This window comes from Myotis daubentonii, chromosome 18 (genome assembly GCF_963259705.1).
Source record: "Myotis daubentonii chromosome 18, mMyoDau2.1, whole genome shotgun sequence".
In the NCBI taxonomy this organism is placed as follows: domain Eukaryota; kingdom Metazoa; phylum Chordata; class Mammalia; order Chiroptera; family Vespertilionidae; genus Myotis; species Myotis daubentonii.
Genome location: NC_081857.1, coordinates 39,245,247 through 39,264,770, shown reverse-complemented (window position 1 = coordinate 39,264,770; position 19,524 = coordinate 39,245,247). Strand labels below are relative to the sequence as shown.

Below are 19,524 nucleotides of genomic sequence, written 5' to 3'. Positions count from 1 at the left end.
AGTTTTGGGGTTTCAATTGGGTGGAAACAACGTCCTGGAGATTCTGATGGATCCTGCTTGCCCGAGACTCTCCATCCCGAGGGGAAATCCCCGCTGGAGGGGCGGGCGGGCGGGAGGCGGAGCAACGTTGCAAGAAAGGCCGGGAGGGAGCGGGAGCCGGAGCGGGAGCTCCTTTCGGGTGGGGTTCGCCTGTTTTGAACCCCGGGGCGACGTGACGCCCTAACTGCCATCGCGGCTCGTTTCCCGGAGGAGCGCCGCCCGCCCCCCATTTCCTTGCTCGGCCCCCCGCTTCCGCCGGGAGCTGCGCCGCTCGCCGCCGCCGCTGGGGGCGCCCGGGACCCGAGGAGCGGCGGTTCCCGGAGCGTCGCCTCCCGGGTCTCAGACGGGCGGCGGCGAGCGGCGAGCAGCGCCCCGACACGGCGCCCACCGCCCCAGCGACCCGCGGCGCGCCCCGGCCCGGACTGCGGCCAGAGGCGGCGGCCGCGGCCCCGGCCCCGCTCCCCGCCATCCCGCGGCGCCCGCTCGCCGCGCCCCCGCGCGCCGCTCGCCGCCTCGGTCATGGGGCCGCGCGGGCCTGGGGTCCGGCCGAGCTGACGCGCTGGCGGCCCGCGCGCCCCCTGGGGCCGCCCCCGCCCCCCGCCCGCCGGCGCCTGGCGCTCAGGATGATGAAGAAGAAGAAGTTCAAGTTTAAGGTGGACTTCGAGCTCGACGAGCTCTCCTCCGTGCCCTTCGTCAACGGCGTCCTCTTCTGCAAGATGCGGCTGCTGGACGGCGGCAGCTTCAGCGCCGAGTCCCCCAGGTAGGCGCCCGCGGAGCCCCGGAGGCCCGCACCCCGGCCCGGCCTCCCCCGAGCGCGGCGGCCTCGGGAGCGCCTCTCCGGGGACCGTCTCTCCGGGGACCGTCTGCCCGCGGCTGCCGGGCATCGCTCTGCAGAGCCCGCCGGGCTCCTCCGGCTCCCGAGCCCAGGTCTCCCGGGGTCCGCTCCGTTCTCTAGGGAGGCGAGCGCTGGCCGAGGAAGAGGATGCTCTGGTCTGGTCTCTCTCTCTCTCTCTCTCTCTCTCTCTCTCTCTCTCTCTCCCTCTCCCTCTCCCTCCCTCCCTCCCACTCTCCCTCTCTCCCTCTCTCCCTCTCTCCCTCTCCCTCTCTCTCCTTTTTATTGATTTCAGAGAGGAAGGGAGAGGGAGAGAGAGAAACATACTAGTAAATGATGAGAGAGAACCACTGATCGGCTGCCTCCTGCACGCCCCCCACCCGGGATCGATCCCACAGCCCGGGCTTGTGCCCTTGAACGGGACTGAACCTGGGACCCGGCGCTCTATCCACTGAGCCAAACCGGCTCGGGCTGGTTTCTGTTAAGACGTTTCCATGTTTGCGAAACGCAGCGTGGAACTTGGGCTGCTGTTGAAACTCACAGAAATGACCCCGAGTGCTTGGGCTCTGAGAGCGACGGCGCCGACCGCAGCCCGTGCTGAGCCTGACTCCTCCCCGGGGCTTCCCGGCCCCGGAGCCCAGGGCCCGGCCGGTCGCGCCGCGCTGGGGGCAGGTGCTCTCCCCGGGCGGCGGGCGCAGTCCGTGCTCCAGTCCTGCGCTACCGGCCCCTGAAGGACCACCCCCTCCAAGTGGCCACCAGGGGCCCCCGGGGTGAGGACCCAGAGCCCGGGGTCAGGGCCCAGACCCGCCCCCGCTGTGGAAGGAACCCCCGCGCCTCGGGGACAGGCGTTGGCAGCTGCAGAAGCAAGTCAGGAGTCGCTCTTGAGTAATTTCAGGGCTTCTCGTACGTTAACAGGTTTACCCTAAGCTAGTGTTCCTGGAGGAAACAGAACATGTACAGCATTTTAAAAAACGAACTGTTAAGTTCCTGCGATCAAGGAAAAAAAGTTAATAATTAATGCTTCTTTTGCCTAAATTTACTGTTCATAGACTTTATTTTTACCCTAAAAATACCCTGCTTCCCTTTTATCTGCCATCCTATTAATAACATAAAGGGCATCATGTCAATAGGTTGTGGAATTGGGGCCAGAAAATTGTCTGCCGTGGCAATAGTGAAGCCTTCGGAAGCCAGAAATTGTAATGCGTCGCTGGCCGAAGCCAAAGATGAAGCACTGTTGATTCTCAGAATTAAAACATGGTCAGCCCTGGCGGGTTTGGCTGGGTGGATAGAGCAGGCGGCCTGTGGACTGAAGGGCCCCGGGTTCGATTCCAGTCAAGGGCACAGGCGTGGGTTGTGGGCTCCATCCCCAGGAGGGGGCATGCAGGAGACAGCCGACTCTCTCATCATTGATGTTTCTCTCTCTCTCTACCTCTCCCTTCCTCTCTGAAATCAACTTAAAAACAAATAAAAACCATGGTCAGCTGAGGGTAGTTTTTAAAATTAAACTGTTCTGACAAATCTGTGGCTAGTCAGCTAAATAATTATACTGCAGTCATCTTTAACACGGGTAAGAGAACAGTGTGACTTAGAATGGTGCGACAAATGTTGTGTCAGCTGTGAAGGTGTTGAAAAGCCAAGTCAATTCTTGAATGTCCTGTAGGTGCAAGTGACAGTCTTCCCCTGCACCTTACCCTGTTTTGCTGCAGCCACCTGTGCTTCTGGCTTTTAGACAGGCCTTCTGGGCCAGTGGGGACACCTGGTGGTCAGGGTCCTTCCCTACCACCTCCTTCCTCCCTCAGGTTATTGATTTGGCTTGCTTCTCTCACATCAGTTATTCTGATGTAGGTAATCATGTATAGTCTGGGCCCTTTAAATATGCTATCTTATTTCATTCTCACAGCAAGCCCATGATCTAGGGCAGTGATGGCGAACCTATGACACACATGTCAGAGGTGACACGTGAACTCATTTTTTGGGTTGATTTTTCTTTGTTAAATGACATTTAAATATATCAAATAAATATCAAAAATATAAGTCTTTGTTTTACTATGGTTGCAAATATCAAAAAATTTCTATATGTGACATGGCACCAGAGTTAAGGTAGGGTTTTTCAAAGTGCTGACACGCCGAGCTCAAAAGGTTCGCCATCACTGATCTAGGGGTTCCCATTTTGTGGATGAATAAACTGAGGCTCAGAAAGCATAACTAACTTTCCCAAGGTCCCCACATCTGGTAAGTGAAATGCCAAGATGCTGATACTAATCTCAAACAGATTTGTGCCGGATAAGGGAGAATACTGTGTGCGCTGCTGAGTTGGGAGGTTCCTAATGGCCTGAACAAGCCGGGGTATAATTTGATTTGTAATTTGCATGTGTTGGAAAGGGAAAAGGTGAGGGAGGATCTGGGTTCAATTGAACCCCTTCCTCTTTCAGCTGAAATTTTGACTTTAACCAAAGTCAGAAAGGTTAAGAATAGTGCTCTGTATAACCAACCAAACAAACAAAACCCCCGTTTAGTTTGGAGGGAAATGATCCATGATAAGGAGCCTGTGCCTTGCGAGGTAGAGGTGGTTGGGGTAAAGCTAAGAGCCAAGGTTTGGAATTGGGTGGATGTTCGCCTAAAACCTAGCTCTGCCGTGGGAGACCTGGGTGGTTACTTAGTCTCCCGAAGCTCCCATTTGTAAACTAGAAACCACCACTGGCGGGAGGGGCTTATTGGGAGGGTTTTGTAAGATCACTTACCTAAAGCAGCCCCCGGTGCACTGGCACCCAGTGAACACTCACAGAGAACACCGGGAGCTTGGCCCAGAGGTTTGTCTCCAGAATCTAGCTGTTCCACTTACTGTCCTTATCCTGCCAGCTATGAAAGTTTAGGTTTGAAGAGTGTACCTCGTTTTACAAGGGAAAAAAACCCAAAATACCGAGAGGATGTGCATGATTTAAGAATTGCATCATTTTCATCCCTAGGTGCCAGTCTAGGCAGTGCATCGGTAGTTAAATGCTATATTTTAATTTTTTTAAATCACTTTCTTTGTCTCTTATAAATCAAATATAGTTCACAACTGTCATATTTCTCCCATATATAGGAGATGAACTACATAGCAGGCCCAAGACCACTTTCCTTAGAAAAGGCTGCTTGCACTGTTTTTGCAGGCACCTGAGAACATGAATGGACAGCAATTCCTACACTGATTTGGTGTTAAACCTCAGAGTGGCTTGCTTTGCCTAGACTGCAGTGTGATTTGCCCTGAATACTTCCTTGGGGTCCGGAATTTTGAGTTGTGCTAGGCAGAGGGTGCCTTTGTAAATAGCCCTAAAAAAAAAAAAAGCGTTAGGCGCCATGTCTCTAACAAGCTTCCTTGCGAGAGCACGTGTGTCACAATTGGATGCTGGAGAGATTGTGTTCAGGTGACTCCGCTGGGAGAGGACTCTCAGAAGCTGGCACTTGGTTTCTCGGGACTTTGCCCCATGTGCCGATTCTGCTTGATTCCTTTTATTGTAGCAAATCTTAGACATGAGCCTGACTGTATGCTGAGTCCTAGGAGTCTTCCTGCTGGATCACTGAACCTGGGAGAGGTCTTGGGGACCCTGAATGCATGAGCCTACATAAAAAAGTAATTTATTTTGTTAGAGAAAAACCTTAGAGGTTCCTAGGAAATTATAAATATACTAGAGGCCCAGTGCACCAATTCGTGCACAGGTGGGGTCCCTTGACCTGGCCGGCGATTGGGGCTGATCAGGGCCGGTGAGGGGGCGGGGGAGAGGGACTGCGGGAGGTTGGCTCGCTGTGGGATGTTGGCTGTGGGAGTGCACTGACCACCAGGGGGCAGCTCCTGCGTTGAGTGTCTGCCCCCCTGGTGGTCAGTGCGTGTCATAGCGACCAGTCATTTGGTTGCTTAGACTTTTATATATATAGATTTGTGCAAAAGCTCAAGATGCTGCTTATCCATTTTTCACCTAATATTGCTGATTTATCCAGTTCCTAGCATCTGTCAGGGGCTGTGAGAAGTACAGCAAATATAAAAGTCTATAAGGAATTACCTCTATTTGATTAATTTGGATCATAGGTGACGGGTAATTGTTGACAATAGGAGACAGAAGAATTTAGTGCCAGATCAATGGATCGGACAATATGCTAGTGTTGAAATTCTGAAGCTAAAGAGTTTATTTACAACGGTAATGGTTACTGAAAACCTACCAGCCTTTCTGGGGAGCATGCTGGGAGGATGAATTCCCACTGACGGGGGCAGCTGGAGCTAGTCACCAGTGGGAGTTGGTCAGCCTCTTGCAGAGTCCCATTGAACAGAGCAGAAGACAAAGACTTAGAATGTCATTGTACAGTTTCCTTTCCCCTGCTTGTAGATAAGAGTTCAGCTAAGATCCTTGCAGTAAACTGTAATGTGATTATGTTATCAGTGGAAAACGTGCCTCATCTTTCCCTGTTGCTAGTGGGAGTGGGGTTCTTGGGGTGCCATTGGAATGAGCATTTCCGGAGTCCCCCATGGGAGGGTGAGTTATGGTAGAAAGTTTTTGTTTTTTTTGTGGAGTTAAATTCCTGTTTCAGTACAGCTAGAAGCAAAGCCAGTGTCTAGAGCAGCGGTTCTCAACCTGTGGGTCGCGACCCCTTTGGGGGATCAAACGACCCTTTCACAGGGGTCGCCTAAGACCATCGGAAAACACATATATAATTACATACTGTTTTTGTGATTAATCACCATGCTTTAATTATGTCCAATTTGTAACAGTGAAATTGGGGGTCACCACAACATGAGGAATTGTATTAAAGGGTGGCGGCGTTAGGAAGGTTGAGAACCACTGGTCTAGAGTTTCCTTACCATGTTGGAGCCGGGCCCAGTGCAGCATCAGGCTAGTTACTGTCCATTAGTCCACTGCCTGTGGGTCCACATGGCCATGTGGGTCGAATGCAGGGAAGCAGGAGCAAAGAACCCACAAGCCCAGAGTCCCACGAGTCCCAAAAGAGCCGAGAGCACAAGAGTGAACCTTTGTTTGGGGGTTATGTGTCCCACATCTTCCGCCCTTGCCGTGGCCACGCCCATTCTGGCCAACATCTCTGACCCAGGTGTGATTGACAGGCAGCACCTTCCAGGTTACCCCAGCTTTACTTCTCTTCCCTTTGCCCAGTCCCCTTCCCACAATGTTTTACAGGGAACAGCCTACAATGTCTGGCTTTCCCTTTGTTCCTTTCCTGTTATTAATAGCTAGTTAATTACAGCGGTGTCCATCATAGCAGTTCTTAAGCTGGCTGGTGTGCTGATGTTCTTTGGATTCGAATGGGGCTGGATTAAAATGAGGGGACAAATTAGGAGTCTTTTAAAATAACCCAGGCAGGTGCTAATAAGAACCTGTACTGGAGGTCTCTCTGCAAGTGGCTGGTGAAATGATAATGCCGTGACCAATGGCTTGATGACATGACAGTCACAAAGTCCAGAAGCATCTTGGCTTTCTTTTGCTTCGTTGAGGGACTGTAATATATTGGGGAGGAGATGAGGCGGTGAGTTATGTATTTAACATGCTATGTGGAGGTGACAGCCTGGTGAGAATAGTTATTGTGTATTAAGATTGTGGTCTGTTGTAATTAAGCCTGCTTCCTGAACTTTCCCTCTAGAATTCCCTTACACCATCTTGCCCTTTTATTTACTTATTTACTTTTATTTTTCAATGACAGTTGGCATATAATATTATATCAGTGTCCTGTTTTGCCTTCTTAAACATATTAGTGAAAGTTAATTTTAGAAGGTCCAGTGTCTCCTGGGAAGGTATTCCAGGGAAGAGGTTAGGAAAAATATAAAGACTACAAGGGATTAATTACTATTATTATTATTATTATTATTATTGCAGAGAGGAAGGGAGAAGGAGAGGAGTAGAGAGTTAGAAACATCAATGAGAGAGAAACATCGATTCAGCTGCTTCCTGCACACGCCCTACTGGGGATGTGCCCGCAACTAAGGTACATGCCCTTGTCCGGAATCGAACCTGGGACCCTTCAGTCCTCAGGCCAACGCTCTATCCACTGAGCCAAACTGGTCAGGGCAAGGGATTAATTTTAATAAATGTTGCTAAAGTAATCAGATTTTACCATAGTTAATAAAACATTCAGAAAACTCCCTAGCTGGTTTGGCGCAGTGGATGGAGCGTTGGCTTGTAGACCAAAGGGTCCTGGGTTCGATTCTGGTCAAGGGCACATACCTTGGTTGCAGGCTCCTCCAACAACCCAGGTCCTGGTTGGGCTCATGCCAGAGGCAACCAATTGATGTGTTTCTCTCACATCAGTGTTTCTGTCTTTCCCTCACTTTTCCACTCTCCCTAAAAATCAGTGGAAAAATATCCTTGGGTGAGGCTTAACAACAAGAAAAACATTCAGAAAACACATTCTTCAATTGTAGTAAACTGAAGGCAAATTATTGCCTAATGAAAAGCTTTGGAGAATTTTCAAAGACACAATATTACATTATTAAATCTTTTCAAAGCGCTCTTTCTTTGTAAAAGTGTTCAATGCATTTTTAGGTTTATTAAGACTGTTAGAACAGGTTTAATTTCTGGTCTGCTGTCATAAAAGGAATAATAAGAAAAATTTCCTGAATTTTGGGGTCTTCCCAAGTTTGCCTTATGTTGTCCATCTTATTTGGTGCCCGAAATTGAATACTCTTCTAGACTCACGTGGGCTTGTGCAAAAACCCATGGGAATCCAGGGAGTGTCCGGGAAACAGATGAGCACATCTGTGTATCTCCTCTTCTACTTTATAAACAAGCCGAAGGGATTTCTTTCTTGTCTTTGGCCAGAGAATGTGCTCATGTTCTCAAGATTTTAGTTCACTGCACATCGTGTACTTCCTTTTAATAAACTGTTCTCCTTATTGCAAGAGCAATATAGATTCATGTAGGAAACTTAGAAAATATGAAAGCAAAACGAAAAGGACAAAAATTGCATAGAAATGAAACAACTAGAGATAATCACGATTATTAATATTTTGGTAGATAACCTAGGAGTCTTTATTGATCCATATACAGTATATATACATATATATATACACACACAAACACACACATATACACACACACACACTTACACACACACACCACATACTTTTTTTTCAAAAACCGAAATGGGATCGTACTGTACTTGCATGTTGACAAACATGCTACAGTGAGCATCCTTATAGCCAAGTTTTATGCACATCCGTTATTATTTTACACCACTAGACAAGTCACGAGACCTGGCCCCTTTAGATTTCCCCTGAGGTTATTGTATGTGAAAAATAAGAAAAATAGTACTCACAGGCATCGTCTTTTTTTTCAAGGTGTGACTTTCCAATAATAAGTCCTCAAAACTCGGGCTCCATCCCTGGATAACTACTTTGTAAAAATTATAGTCATGCCATTTTACACCAGCAAGTTTTTGTGCCACTAAACCTTGCACAGTAGGCAGTTTATAAATATTTCTTGAAAGCATGCAGATATTGGGAGAAAAGATCTATTGTAGCTTTGCTAAGGATGATAAATACACAGAGATCCCAAAATTAAATATATGGGAATCATATGAGGAAGTATATACTGTTCTGTGTACACTTGTAATTCTTTCTAAGATTATCAGTGAAAGTTAATTTTAGAAGAATCCAATTTACAATTCTGTATAAGCTGTGTACATAGAACTGTATACACTTCCCCGTGTTCAATTTGGGGTGTCAGCCTTTGAGGGGTATTATCAGATAGAGATCCAGGGCATTGCATTAAGATTCTGGGGAATCCTGAATTATGTCAATAAGAGGGTCTAAGGTGAGTCTCAAGAGAGAAGATGGTGGTTTTTTTAAATACTAGAAAATGAGCTTATATTATCTATATTTTTCATTCCTAATTTCATTTAATTCTTACAAAATCTCTTTTATAGAGATGTTACCTCCTATTGGGTTAGGATATATGCCACATGCTATGACATATGTTATTAAAAATCAGTAAGTGGCTTAAATGAGATAGGAGTTTTTTTCTCTCTCGGACGAAGTGCAAGCTGATGCGGGGCTGTGCTCCGTCAAGTAGCCAGGGGCCGGCTCTGTCATGCCAGGGTGCTTATTGTTCTCATCTGCAGGAACTCACCCACATCCGAATTCCAGCCTCTGGCAAGGAGGAGAGGGGAAGGGGAAGTCCCTTTGCTCACAGTTCATTGACCTGAATGCAAGCACAAGGCCACATCCACCCCAAGAAAGGCTGAGAAGTGTAGTCTATGCTGGGTGCCCATGTGCTCAGAGAGTCAGTGACAGTAAAGAGAGGGGAGGACAGATGTCAGGGGACACTCAGCCTCTGCCACGCCTCTCTTTTACCTGTTTATTTTTTAAAATATATTTTTATTGATTTCAGAGTGGAAGGGGGGAGAGAGAGAGAGAAACATCAATGATGAGAGAGAATCATTGATTGGCTGCCTCCTGCACGCCCCACACTGGGGATCGAACCCGCAACCCGGGCATGTGCTCCGACTGGGAATCGAACCTTGATTTCCTGGTTCAGAGGTTGATGTTCAGTATTGAACACCTCTTTTTTAGAGATAAGAAAGTCGATCCCCAGAAAAGCAACATAATTTGTTTAAGGTCACACATCCAGATGTGCCCCATAAGGAGGGGATAGGCTGCTGGGGAAGATGTTAAAGAAGGCGTGTTCTGTTCAGCATAGCATTTAGATATAACAGGCAGAGCAACCAGATAGTATGCAGTATCACATTGAGAAGGGTACAGTAGTGGAGAGGCTCCCTCAGTGCCTTGTCCATTTGTCAGGAATGTTCTCCTTCATTAGAAGGAGGGGCAACTTAGATGACTCGTCAGGCCTTCACATTTTATTTCCTGATACTGCTCTTCCTGACCCTCCGGTGTCAGCCAAGACCGGTCAGCTTCTACCAGCCGAATGTGTGTGCATGTCTGTCTGCTTGGCCCCCCCTCCTTTTCCTGCCTCTTCACCATTCTCTTAGTCGATTCCAACCCCAGCATGCTCATGCGTCTTCCTCAGGCAGTGCTCCTGGGTCTGAGATGGGAGAGAACGGATGGTGGGGTCAATTCAGGCTTAGAATTTAGTTTGTAGGGGGAGAGGCCAAAGAGACAAGGGAATGAAGCGTTGATGAGAAAGGGATTTAAGGAGTCAGTCAGGGAGAAACCAGGCCAGGAAGATAAAGTGGGAAAATAGAGAATGGTTGGGAGAGGAAGGAATCTCCCACGTGAAAGGTGTGTGTGCCAGCCTTGATGGGGCGGGACATGTGCTCAGAGAGTGGACGTTAGGGCTTGAGAGCTGCCAAGCCCAGGTGTGGGTATTCCTGGAGGTGGGAAGAGAGCGGAGGACAAAGAACTCCGAGTCTAGGGCGTTAGGTTGCTTCCAGTGTGATTGCAGGCGTTGGGGTGAAGGCAGAGGGAGATGGAAGAACAGGGACTTCCGGGTGACCTTAAGTAGGAGAGGAAGAGTGTGCCAGAGCCAGAGATCCGGTGCTCAAGCCTTTGCTTTTGGTGTCAAAGAAAAACAGCGTGACCAAGACTGACACCAAGTTGCAGGGAAGGTGTATGGTTTCAGTGCTTACATTCAAGCCTTGAGTCCAAGTTGCGTTAGCCTTTGTGTGTGGCGTAAGCTGGAGGCCCCGGCCAGGTTTATGTCTTTGCATGTGGCTGTCCAGTGGTGACCTTGAGAGGGTTGTTTTCAGGAGGAAGAGCAGGTTTCAAATGGTTAGGGAGTGAGCAGCCGAAGCATTGAGTGATTGTCCTCAATTTGGGAAGTTTGTTCATGAAAAGAAGAAGCAAAGTAGCCCTGGCTGGTGTGGCTCAGTGGCTAGAGCAGCGGACCAAGGGGTCCCGGGTTCGGTTCCGGTCAAGGGTACATACCTTGGTTGCAGGCTCCTCCCAGCCCGGGCCCTGGTCGGGTCTCGTGGGGAGGCAGCCAATCGATGTGTCTCTCTCTGTCTTTCCCTCTCTCTTCCACTCTCCCTAACAATCAATAGAAAATATCCTCAGGGGAGGATTAACCAATAATAAAAATAAAAAGGAGGGGCAAAGTAGAACTAGGTAAAAGCGGGGAAGCAGGACAAACAGCAGCAGCTTGACTTCATGTATTATTTTTCCGATAGAGACTTGGACATGACTGTAGGGTGGGGTGAGGAATAGTGTCAGATACAATAGGGATGTGAGTATAAAATACACACATGCATGAAGGTCTACCTTTCTGTCGTCTTACGGAGAAAAAACATTCTGTTCCGTCTGGAACCTGCTTACGGTTTTAGAAGAAATTCCTCAGGCTTTTCCTAATCCAGTGGTGTTGCCAAGCATGTGGCTTAGAAACCAGCTCCCACCCACGGCGCATTTCATCTCCGCGAGACCAGGAACTGCCCATAGTATTGATTGTGGACTTGACGTGTTTGCTTCGTTTCGCTTTAGTGAGTCATCAGTCGCATAGCATTCAAATGAACTCACTTAGCGGCGTTTTCTTCCTCGTCAGAACTTTATATGTTTCCTGTTCCAGACGGCAGCCCCATTTCAGCAGCGATTTCTGGGAATTCTCTGGTGCCAGTGGCTAAATACGAAGCTGTTCGCATTTTCTCCCCGGTGGCTCCCTTTGGAGGCCGGTTCAGGATCTGCCAAGGTAGTGTGTTTCTAAAGGTGTCACCTCTGGGTACCGTCCTGGACATGAGGGTCTTCCCTCTTGGGTCACTCCCGAGGGAATGGCTTCCTGAATGCTCAGATGAGTATCTCACTGGGACCGCCCCATGGTCATCACTGCTTCTTCCGTGTTCGTTTCAGAAATAACAGCCCCAGGAAGGGAGCAGGAAAAGACTGTTCGTAATCCTTGCAAAAGAAGGGAATTGGTTCCAAAATTTTGCTCGTAGGCCACATTAGTAGAGAACCTTATATAAACAACCACAAATTACCTTTATAATTTATTTTTTATTTATTTTTTGTTAATCCTCACCTGAGGATATTTTTCCCATTGTTTTTCAGAGAGAATGGAAGGGAGGGAGGGAGGGAGGGGGAGAGAGAGAGAGACATTGATGTAAGAGAGACACATCAACTGGTTGAATCCCGCAGGCTCCCCGACCAGGGGCAGGGAAGGAACCCACAAGCCAGGTAAGTGCCCTTAACTGGGAATTGAACCCACAACCCTTTGGTGCGTGAGCCAACACTTAATGGTTTAGCCACATCAGCCAGGGCTACCTTTATAATTTCTATCAATGCATCTGTATTAAAGGAAAAATAAAGCCAATTGTTAAGTTAGTAATACAGATACTGTGCATTTGCAGTTACATACAGTTGAGAACAGTAAACTCTCTCATCACAACAATGAAGTGTAAGACTTCCCGGAGCACCAGGAACTCAGTCATTAATAACTGCAGGGCTGCCATTTCCTAATTTCAGAAACTGGAAATTGGTGCCAGCTGGTCGTAAAAGGGAACCTGAGAGCTCCTTTTGCCAAGGTAGCCCATAGAAAACCAGCACACAGAACTATCTCGAGGCTATTTTCAATATCTGCGGCCTTTTCTGACTGCCTCCTCTGCTCCCACCGGTTTCCTCCCCTGTGAGGGAGGGCATCGGACATGTCGAGCCGTGCATTGGTGATGCACACACCTGAAGGCCACACCGACTGCCCCAGGTCAGCACCGCACCCCGCAGACCTGCGCCCCTCAGCACACGCCCCAGCGTGGCGGGTGCTCAGTGCGGTCCTGAAATCCAGCCCCTGTGAACTCACGCTTTCGCCGCTGCGCACACCCCTTCCAGGCTGTTCCTGGACCTGCCTTCACAGCAGACTGTGGTGCTGAGCCTTTGGCTTTAATTCACTTCCTTTGCATGCTTTTTCCTCGTGGTCCTGTCATTACAATTACTTTAAGGATAATAACCGAGACAGCCTGACTAGAGCCTTCACCAGGCAGCGAGTAATAAGTATTCTCGTGCTGTTGTGTTTTTTTGTGTTTTCTTTCTCTCGTGCTGTTTTGTCGGGTTCCACTCATTTCACTCCCCATCTCAGGAATGTGAGCATTCTGCGGTCCTCCCTCCTTATCTGTGTCTCCAAATAGGTCCTGGCAGCCTGGCCATGTCCCCTGGAAGTGACGACTTCTCGTCACTGTACAGGACCCGTCCTCCAATCCCTTCCAGTGACTGCCCCGGTCAAATACCAGAGGAGGAGTGCCCCAGAGCACACAGCGAAACCGCGTGCCAGCCCCTTTCTCTTGCTCTCAGTGTCCTTCAGTTACAAGGCAACTCAGGTATACATAGGAAATGACCCAGGCCCGGGCCCGTGTAGCTCAGTGGTTAGAGGGTCGGCCCATGCACCAAAGGGCTGCGGGTCCCATTCCCAGTCGAGGGCAGCTACTGGGTTGCAGGTTCCATCCCTAGCCCCATTTGGGGCACGTGGGGGGCAACCGAGCAATGTGCCTCTCTTACGTCGATGCTTCTCTCTCTCTCCCGCCCCCTCCCTCCCTTTCGCTCTCTAAAAATTAATGGAAAAAATACCCGTGGGTGCGGATTAACAAACAGATGAAAGAAAGAAAATGTCCCAGGATTTTATGGGAACAAGGGAATTATTATGCCCCATGACTCAGGAAATGTATCATAGAAAAAGCTTTGGGGAGAAGTGTTGATTCATAGCACCCTGTCTGTTTACACAGTGCTTTAAATATTTCATTTTCCAACGACCCTTTGAAGTAAGTTTTTCTACCATTTTATAGAGTCAGCAACATACTACAAAACATTTCATAAAAGCCTAGCTGGTCTGGCTCAGTGGATAGAGCATCATCCTGCAGACTTAAGAGTCCCGGGTTGCAGGCTTGATCCCCAGTGGGGGGTGGGTAGGAGGCAACCGATCAATGATTCTCTCTCATCATGGATGTTTCTCTCTCCCTCCTTCTCTAAAATCAATAAAAATATTTTTTTAAAACAACAAAAAAAGCGATGTAGGCAGTGAACAGTGGTCTGTTGACAAACTTGCCCATATTCGAGCCTGTCTTTCCTCCAGAGGAGCCCCATCTCCGGTCCAGGCCAGCGCCCACCTGTCGTCTGCATGTCTTCCCCGCTGACATTCTCGGGGAGGGTCCCCCCTGGCGCCTGCATGCACACCCTGCCAGAGCTGGGGCTTTTTCTCTTCACGGGTTCCTTCCTGGCAGCACTAAGGCATGTTAAAATGAGATCCTCCCTCCACAGCATGCCCACCCCCCCCCCCCAGCCGCCACCCTCACTTTCTCCCTTTATTACTAAAATGTTTGTGTTCCCAGTCTCCACTTCCCATAGTTACCTGCCTGCCACCCCCACCTTTTCAGGGAAACGGCACTTGCCACCATTACCAGTGACCGCCTGGTCGCTTCTTTTCTTCCTTTATCTTACCTGACCTCTCTGCCGCATTCCAGGTTGTTGAGCAATTCCTCTCTGCAGGCTTTTCCCTGGTTTGGTTTCCATGGTAACATGAACTCCTTGCTTCTCTCTCTGTTGCTGTGGGTCGCCTGTGCCTGCCTCTTTTCCACTCGTGCACCTCTGGGTGTTCGACTCGGCCCCTCTCCCTCCCTGCTCGCTCACATCTCCCTGAATGGCCCCGTCCATCCCCACGGCCTCCACGCACATGCTGAGGGCTTCTGCTTGTGTCTGCAGCCCCGCCCTTTGAGCTCTAGGTCTCTGTGTATCCTGATGAAGGCCTCTCAGGCTCCTCAGCCGGAAAGCGTCCAGCACTGGGCCGTTTCCCTCGCTGCCGCCGCCAGCAGCATGCATGCAGGAGAGACACGCTGCCTGGGTTCAGATGTTCCCATTGACTGACACCTGTTCACCGGTTCCTCCAGCCAAAAGCGCCTCTGGGGTGTGAGACCCATTTATCCTTAGTGCTGTCATTAAGAGCCACGCTGTTTAGATCTGATTTATCCTTAGAGTCTTAGAATATTTGGTCTTGCCTCCTTTCCCGAAGGTTTCTTTTCTCAGGAATTTATATCTTCCATGAAATAAATGAATGAGGAAGCAAATTCTGTACTTGTAAATGTAACCGTTATTTCTCCCTGGAGGACAAATGTAAGTGGACTTAGAACTGCTTAGGTCCTTGATAATAACAACTGCTAACATTTACTGTGGAGACCCACTGTAAGCCAGGCGCTGTTCCAGACGCCAGGTATAATAATTCACCTGACTTTCCGAAATCCCCACGAGCATAGGTGCTGTCACCTTCCCCGTCTCACAGAGGAGGAAGCGGAAGTTCAGAGAGGTTAGGGAACGTGTGCAGTGGACAGCTGCCGCGTAGCGGAGGCACGATTTGAACCCAAACGACTGGCTCCGGATACAAGCTCTTAACCTCCGGCAGTAATGTTGTTGGCAGAACAGCTTGCATTCCTCATAGCAGTGTTTTTTATCATCATTTCTGAAAAGTTAAAAATAGGCAACAGACTGATGAATCTCAGAGAGAAGGCCAACCCGCCCCCCCAGAAGAGATTGACCAAAGAACTTACATGCATATATGCATAACCATGGACACGGACAATAGTGCGGTGCAGGTCTGGGGAGGGGGTGGGGGTGAGGTGGAGGGAGTGAATGGAGGGAAAAAAGGGGACATCTGGAATACTTTCAACAATAAAGATACATTTAAAAAATACTTCAACCCCCACCATGGCCAAGCTGCTTGGTGACCCGTCATGGCACCACCTCTCCAGGCTCAAGAGGACCCCAGAGCAGCATGACTTCTATAAATGTGAGGTGTTGGGCCCCACTAAGGTTCGCCTTAGCTGCCCTCCCCCTCCTCCTTCTCCTCCCGGCCCTGAGCAACCTACACCAACCCCCACCCGCTTATGTGTGGAGGTTCAAGGTCCGTGAAACCTACTACCAGAACGGCAAACAAGTCACCCGGCAGGTAGGATCTCAGGACTGCCCTCTGGTCAGATGCCAGACAAAGATCCGGATGACATCGACATCCGGTCAGTGTACAATGGTGGCCGACCCTATGCCTGTTTTGCTTAAGACCAAGAGGGCCCAGACAGGTGTAATCAAGATGTCAACACCTATGGGGTTTGCCGCTGGAGAGACTGTGTTGTCAATGATGCCTTCAGGGGTGGCTCCTTTATCTGGGAGAATGGGGCCTAAAAAAACAAAAAAAAACAAAAAACAAACTTCAAATTACCAAGACATGGCATAATTTTAGATATGTGCCTCGCGTATACATATGCAAGTTATTCTTATTCTACCAAGTATTGCAGTTTGCTAATACAGTAACTAAGTCGTCACAAAAATCCATAATTTTTATTTTATTTTATATTACTTTTATTTTCTAAAGACCTTTTAGATTTTCCTTTGCTCCTTTGAAGCATAAACAATAACCATAGCAACATTTTGCTTCTTTTAATTCCTCTGCTTATGTATTTCACAATCCGCATCTTTGTCATTTTATCTTAGAAATACTTAGCTTTCCACAATATCAACACAAATCATATTCTGTTGCTTTGTTTCTTGAAAGTGGTTAAGCAACCGTATAAAGCTCATAGGAAATTGATGACTCATGTAACGGAAAGCATTTACTAATGTGACTTTTGTCTCAGTTGCCAAGATGTCTGAGTTTGTTTCCATGGTAACCCATCAGTATGACAAATTGTCAAGAACTAACTGCCACTTTTTTTTGTTTGTGTGTGTATTTTGGACAGCTTTCTAATAGCTCTGTGTGTGTGTGTGTGTGTTACAAGATTTTTATCACAAAAAGGCACAGAAAAATTTATTTATTTAGAGATACTGTTTAATATTCCGAAGCTATTATTTTGATTTTACAAAATCTAGAAGATTATTTAAGTTAACATGTCTATTTCTACTTAAGTTCCTGTTAATGAAGGCCATCATCAACAAAATTCACTTACAGTATTGGTTAATTTGAAATACATTGTGTGTAATTACAGGAGAATCTGCCACAAACAAGGCAGGGAAAAGGAAATTAGGACGTCCTAAGGAATGAGGACTTAGGGAATGATGGGGAAGCCAGTTCAGCCGGGTCTTGCCAGCCCTCCCAGGGTGACCATGTTCTAGGATGGGGAGTGGCAGCCACTGAGGAATTCCAGGAATCCAGGCCGCCCAGGTCATCGCTCATATGGGACACTAGGCCTTCACCTGCAGGCTGAGTTGGGAAAGATTCTTAGAGGAGGTAATGACTAAACGAAAGGAGTTAAAGCTAAACTGGTGGTCCTAGCCAGGTTGGCTCAGTGGATAGAGCATCGGCCTACAGACCAAAGGGTTCTGGGTTCAATTTCGGTCAAGGGCAGGTACCTAGGTTGGTCAGGGCGCGTGCAGGAGGCAACCAATCAATGTGTTTCTCTCACATCAATGTTTTTCTCTGTCTTTTCCTCTCTCTTCCATTCTCTCTGAAAATCAATGGGAAAATATCCTCAGGTGAGGATTTAAAAATAAAAAAGCTAAACTGGTAAATAAGGGAAGTGGAACGGGAGAGAAAGCATTATGAACAAAGGTATACAAATGAGACATAGTGTGACAGAAATGATCTGTCGGGGGACTGAACGACCAGGTGAGACAGGAAGGGTGGAGAGATGAGACTGAAGGTGGGCAGGGGCTTGGATCAGATCCTCTCAGATATGGGGAAGCGGTGAAGGATTTTAGACGGGAAGGCGTTCTCCGGTAGCAGCAAGGAAGGTAGGTTAGAGCGAGGACCATTTAGGAGGCTGTGGCCGTGTGTCAGAGAGGATCTGTGAGGGACTGGCTTCGGGTGGTGGTCAGACACAGGAAAGGGGTTCCCTCAGGAATAGTTGTGAAGTAGCGGAGGCAAGACTTGGTAACGGCCTGGGCCTCAGTGGCCCGGGCATGACACTGATTCCTTGCGTGTTGAATGAATGAATAGTGGAGCTCCAACTTAGAGATTGAATTGATAAGTGAACTCACCTTTTTTCAGTGTCTGTGGATAACTAAGACCTTCAAAGATTTTTCGGATCCTATTGTTAGGAATTTGTTTGCTTCATGGCTGTTTCCAAATACTGGCATTTAACATTGCGCTGTTGCATTGCAGACTTGGGTGGCAGGTGTGTGTGCCTTTTTGTCATGCCATCGATAATAGTTCATTAACTGGTTCTTTTTTCCCCCCTCAGGGAGGTGGTGCAAGCGAACTGTGTTCACTGGAGGAAGAAGTTCTCATTTATGTGCAAAATGAGCGCCAGCGCCGCCACGGGCATCCTGGATCCCTGCATCTACAGGGTGTCTGTGCGCAAGGTATAAAAATAGCCGTCTCGTCTCCCCTTTCAGGAACCATAATTAGCCCCCTACATGCTGAGGCACTTTATTTAGCTCTGCTTTGTCCGTAGAGCTGTTACATGCCATTTCCCTTCACACTTGCAGCAGAAATTCAAATCACTGTGAAAACCAGGGTGAAGAATCTGAAGTTATAAATTAACATATTATTCAAGAAACTTACCCCACTCTCGAAATACATCGAAGTATTAACCTCATTTGTATGATTCGGGGAGCTGTGTATGTCTACCTCCTGCTATGCATTTACTTCTTTGTTAGGCATTGTTTTAGGGACTTGACATATGATGTCTCATAACAACCCCAAAAGTGGGTGTTATTTTTTCCAGTTTCAGGAAAACGCAGGCTCAGAGGTTTTTACTTGCCCAAATTCACATAGCTCTGAGCATCCAAGTATTTCTTCAAGTCATCATGCGCAGAAGTTACCAAGCATTCCAAGAGGCATGGCGGCATGACCAGAACTGAACAGGAAAAAATAGGGAGAGGGCTCAGCAGGGCAGAGGCCATGCTCTGTCCCTCTCCTTCCCAGGAAAACAGAGGCAGAAAACACGGGTGCATAGGGCAGAGAATGAAAGGGCTCATTTTACAGCCAAAACCCTAAAGAACTGATTTTTTAACTCAGTTAAAGCTTGATGTCCAATTAATGAACATTCAACAATAAAAATCTACATAATAAAAGCCTAAGCAACCATTACTGCAGAGGGACCAGAACAACCAGTTGCAATGATGTGCACTGACCACCAGGGGGCAGATGCTCAACGCAAGAGCTGCCCCCTGGTGGTCATTGCGCTCCCACAGGGGGAGTGCCTCTCAGCCAGAAGCCAGGCTCATGGCTGGTGAGTGCAGCGGCAATGGCAGTGGCGGGAGCCCCTCCTGCCTCTGCAGCAGCACTAAGGAGCCGCCAGCCAAGTGGTAAGGAGCAAGCAGGTGGGCGGTAAGGAGCGAGGGATCCTGGATTACAAAAGGGGGATCGGGCCTAAGCTGGCAGTTGGACATCCTCTGAGGGGTCCTGGACTGTGAGAGGGTGCAGGCCAAGTAGAGACACACTGCCCCAATTGCACAAATTTCATGCACTGGACCTCTAGTAAATAAATAAAAGGAAAAAAATAGTAAAAAGAGACCCATGGAAGATATCGGTATGGGAAGATCAGAGATAAACTTTTACAATAAACATAATGAGTGAACAATATGGGGAATTCCACTGGAGGACTAGACACTATAAAAAATAAATCAAATTCTAGAACTAAAAAATACAATAATTAAAATGTAAAGCTAAATAAATGAAGATAAACCTAAGCAGGTATATTTAACAGCAGGTTTACCACAACAGAAGAGAGCTTTGGGAAACTGGAAAATGAGACGTGAGAAAATATCCAGGGTAAATCACAGAGAGAAAAAGGGTGGGATACACAGAAAAGAGTGTGGG

The 19,524-nt window shown here is 48.1% G+C and overlaps 1 protein-coding gene across 1 annotated transcript in view; it reads left to right on the top strand.

Annotated features, from left to right (window-relative positions):
- Positions 1-260: 260 nt before the first annotated feature.
- Positions 261-19,524, top strand: part of EEIG2 (EEIG family member 2) — a 35,760-nt gene continuing 16,496 nt past the window's right edge. Inside the window, exons 1-2 of the mRNA XM_059674677.1 lie at positions 261-799; positions 17,942-18,062. Coding sequence (XP_059530660.1) covers positions 663-799; positions 17,942-18,062 — 258 coding nt within the window. The 5' untranslated portion in view covers positions 261-662. The remainder of the gene's footprint in view (positions 800-17,941; positions 18,063-19,524) is intronic.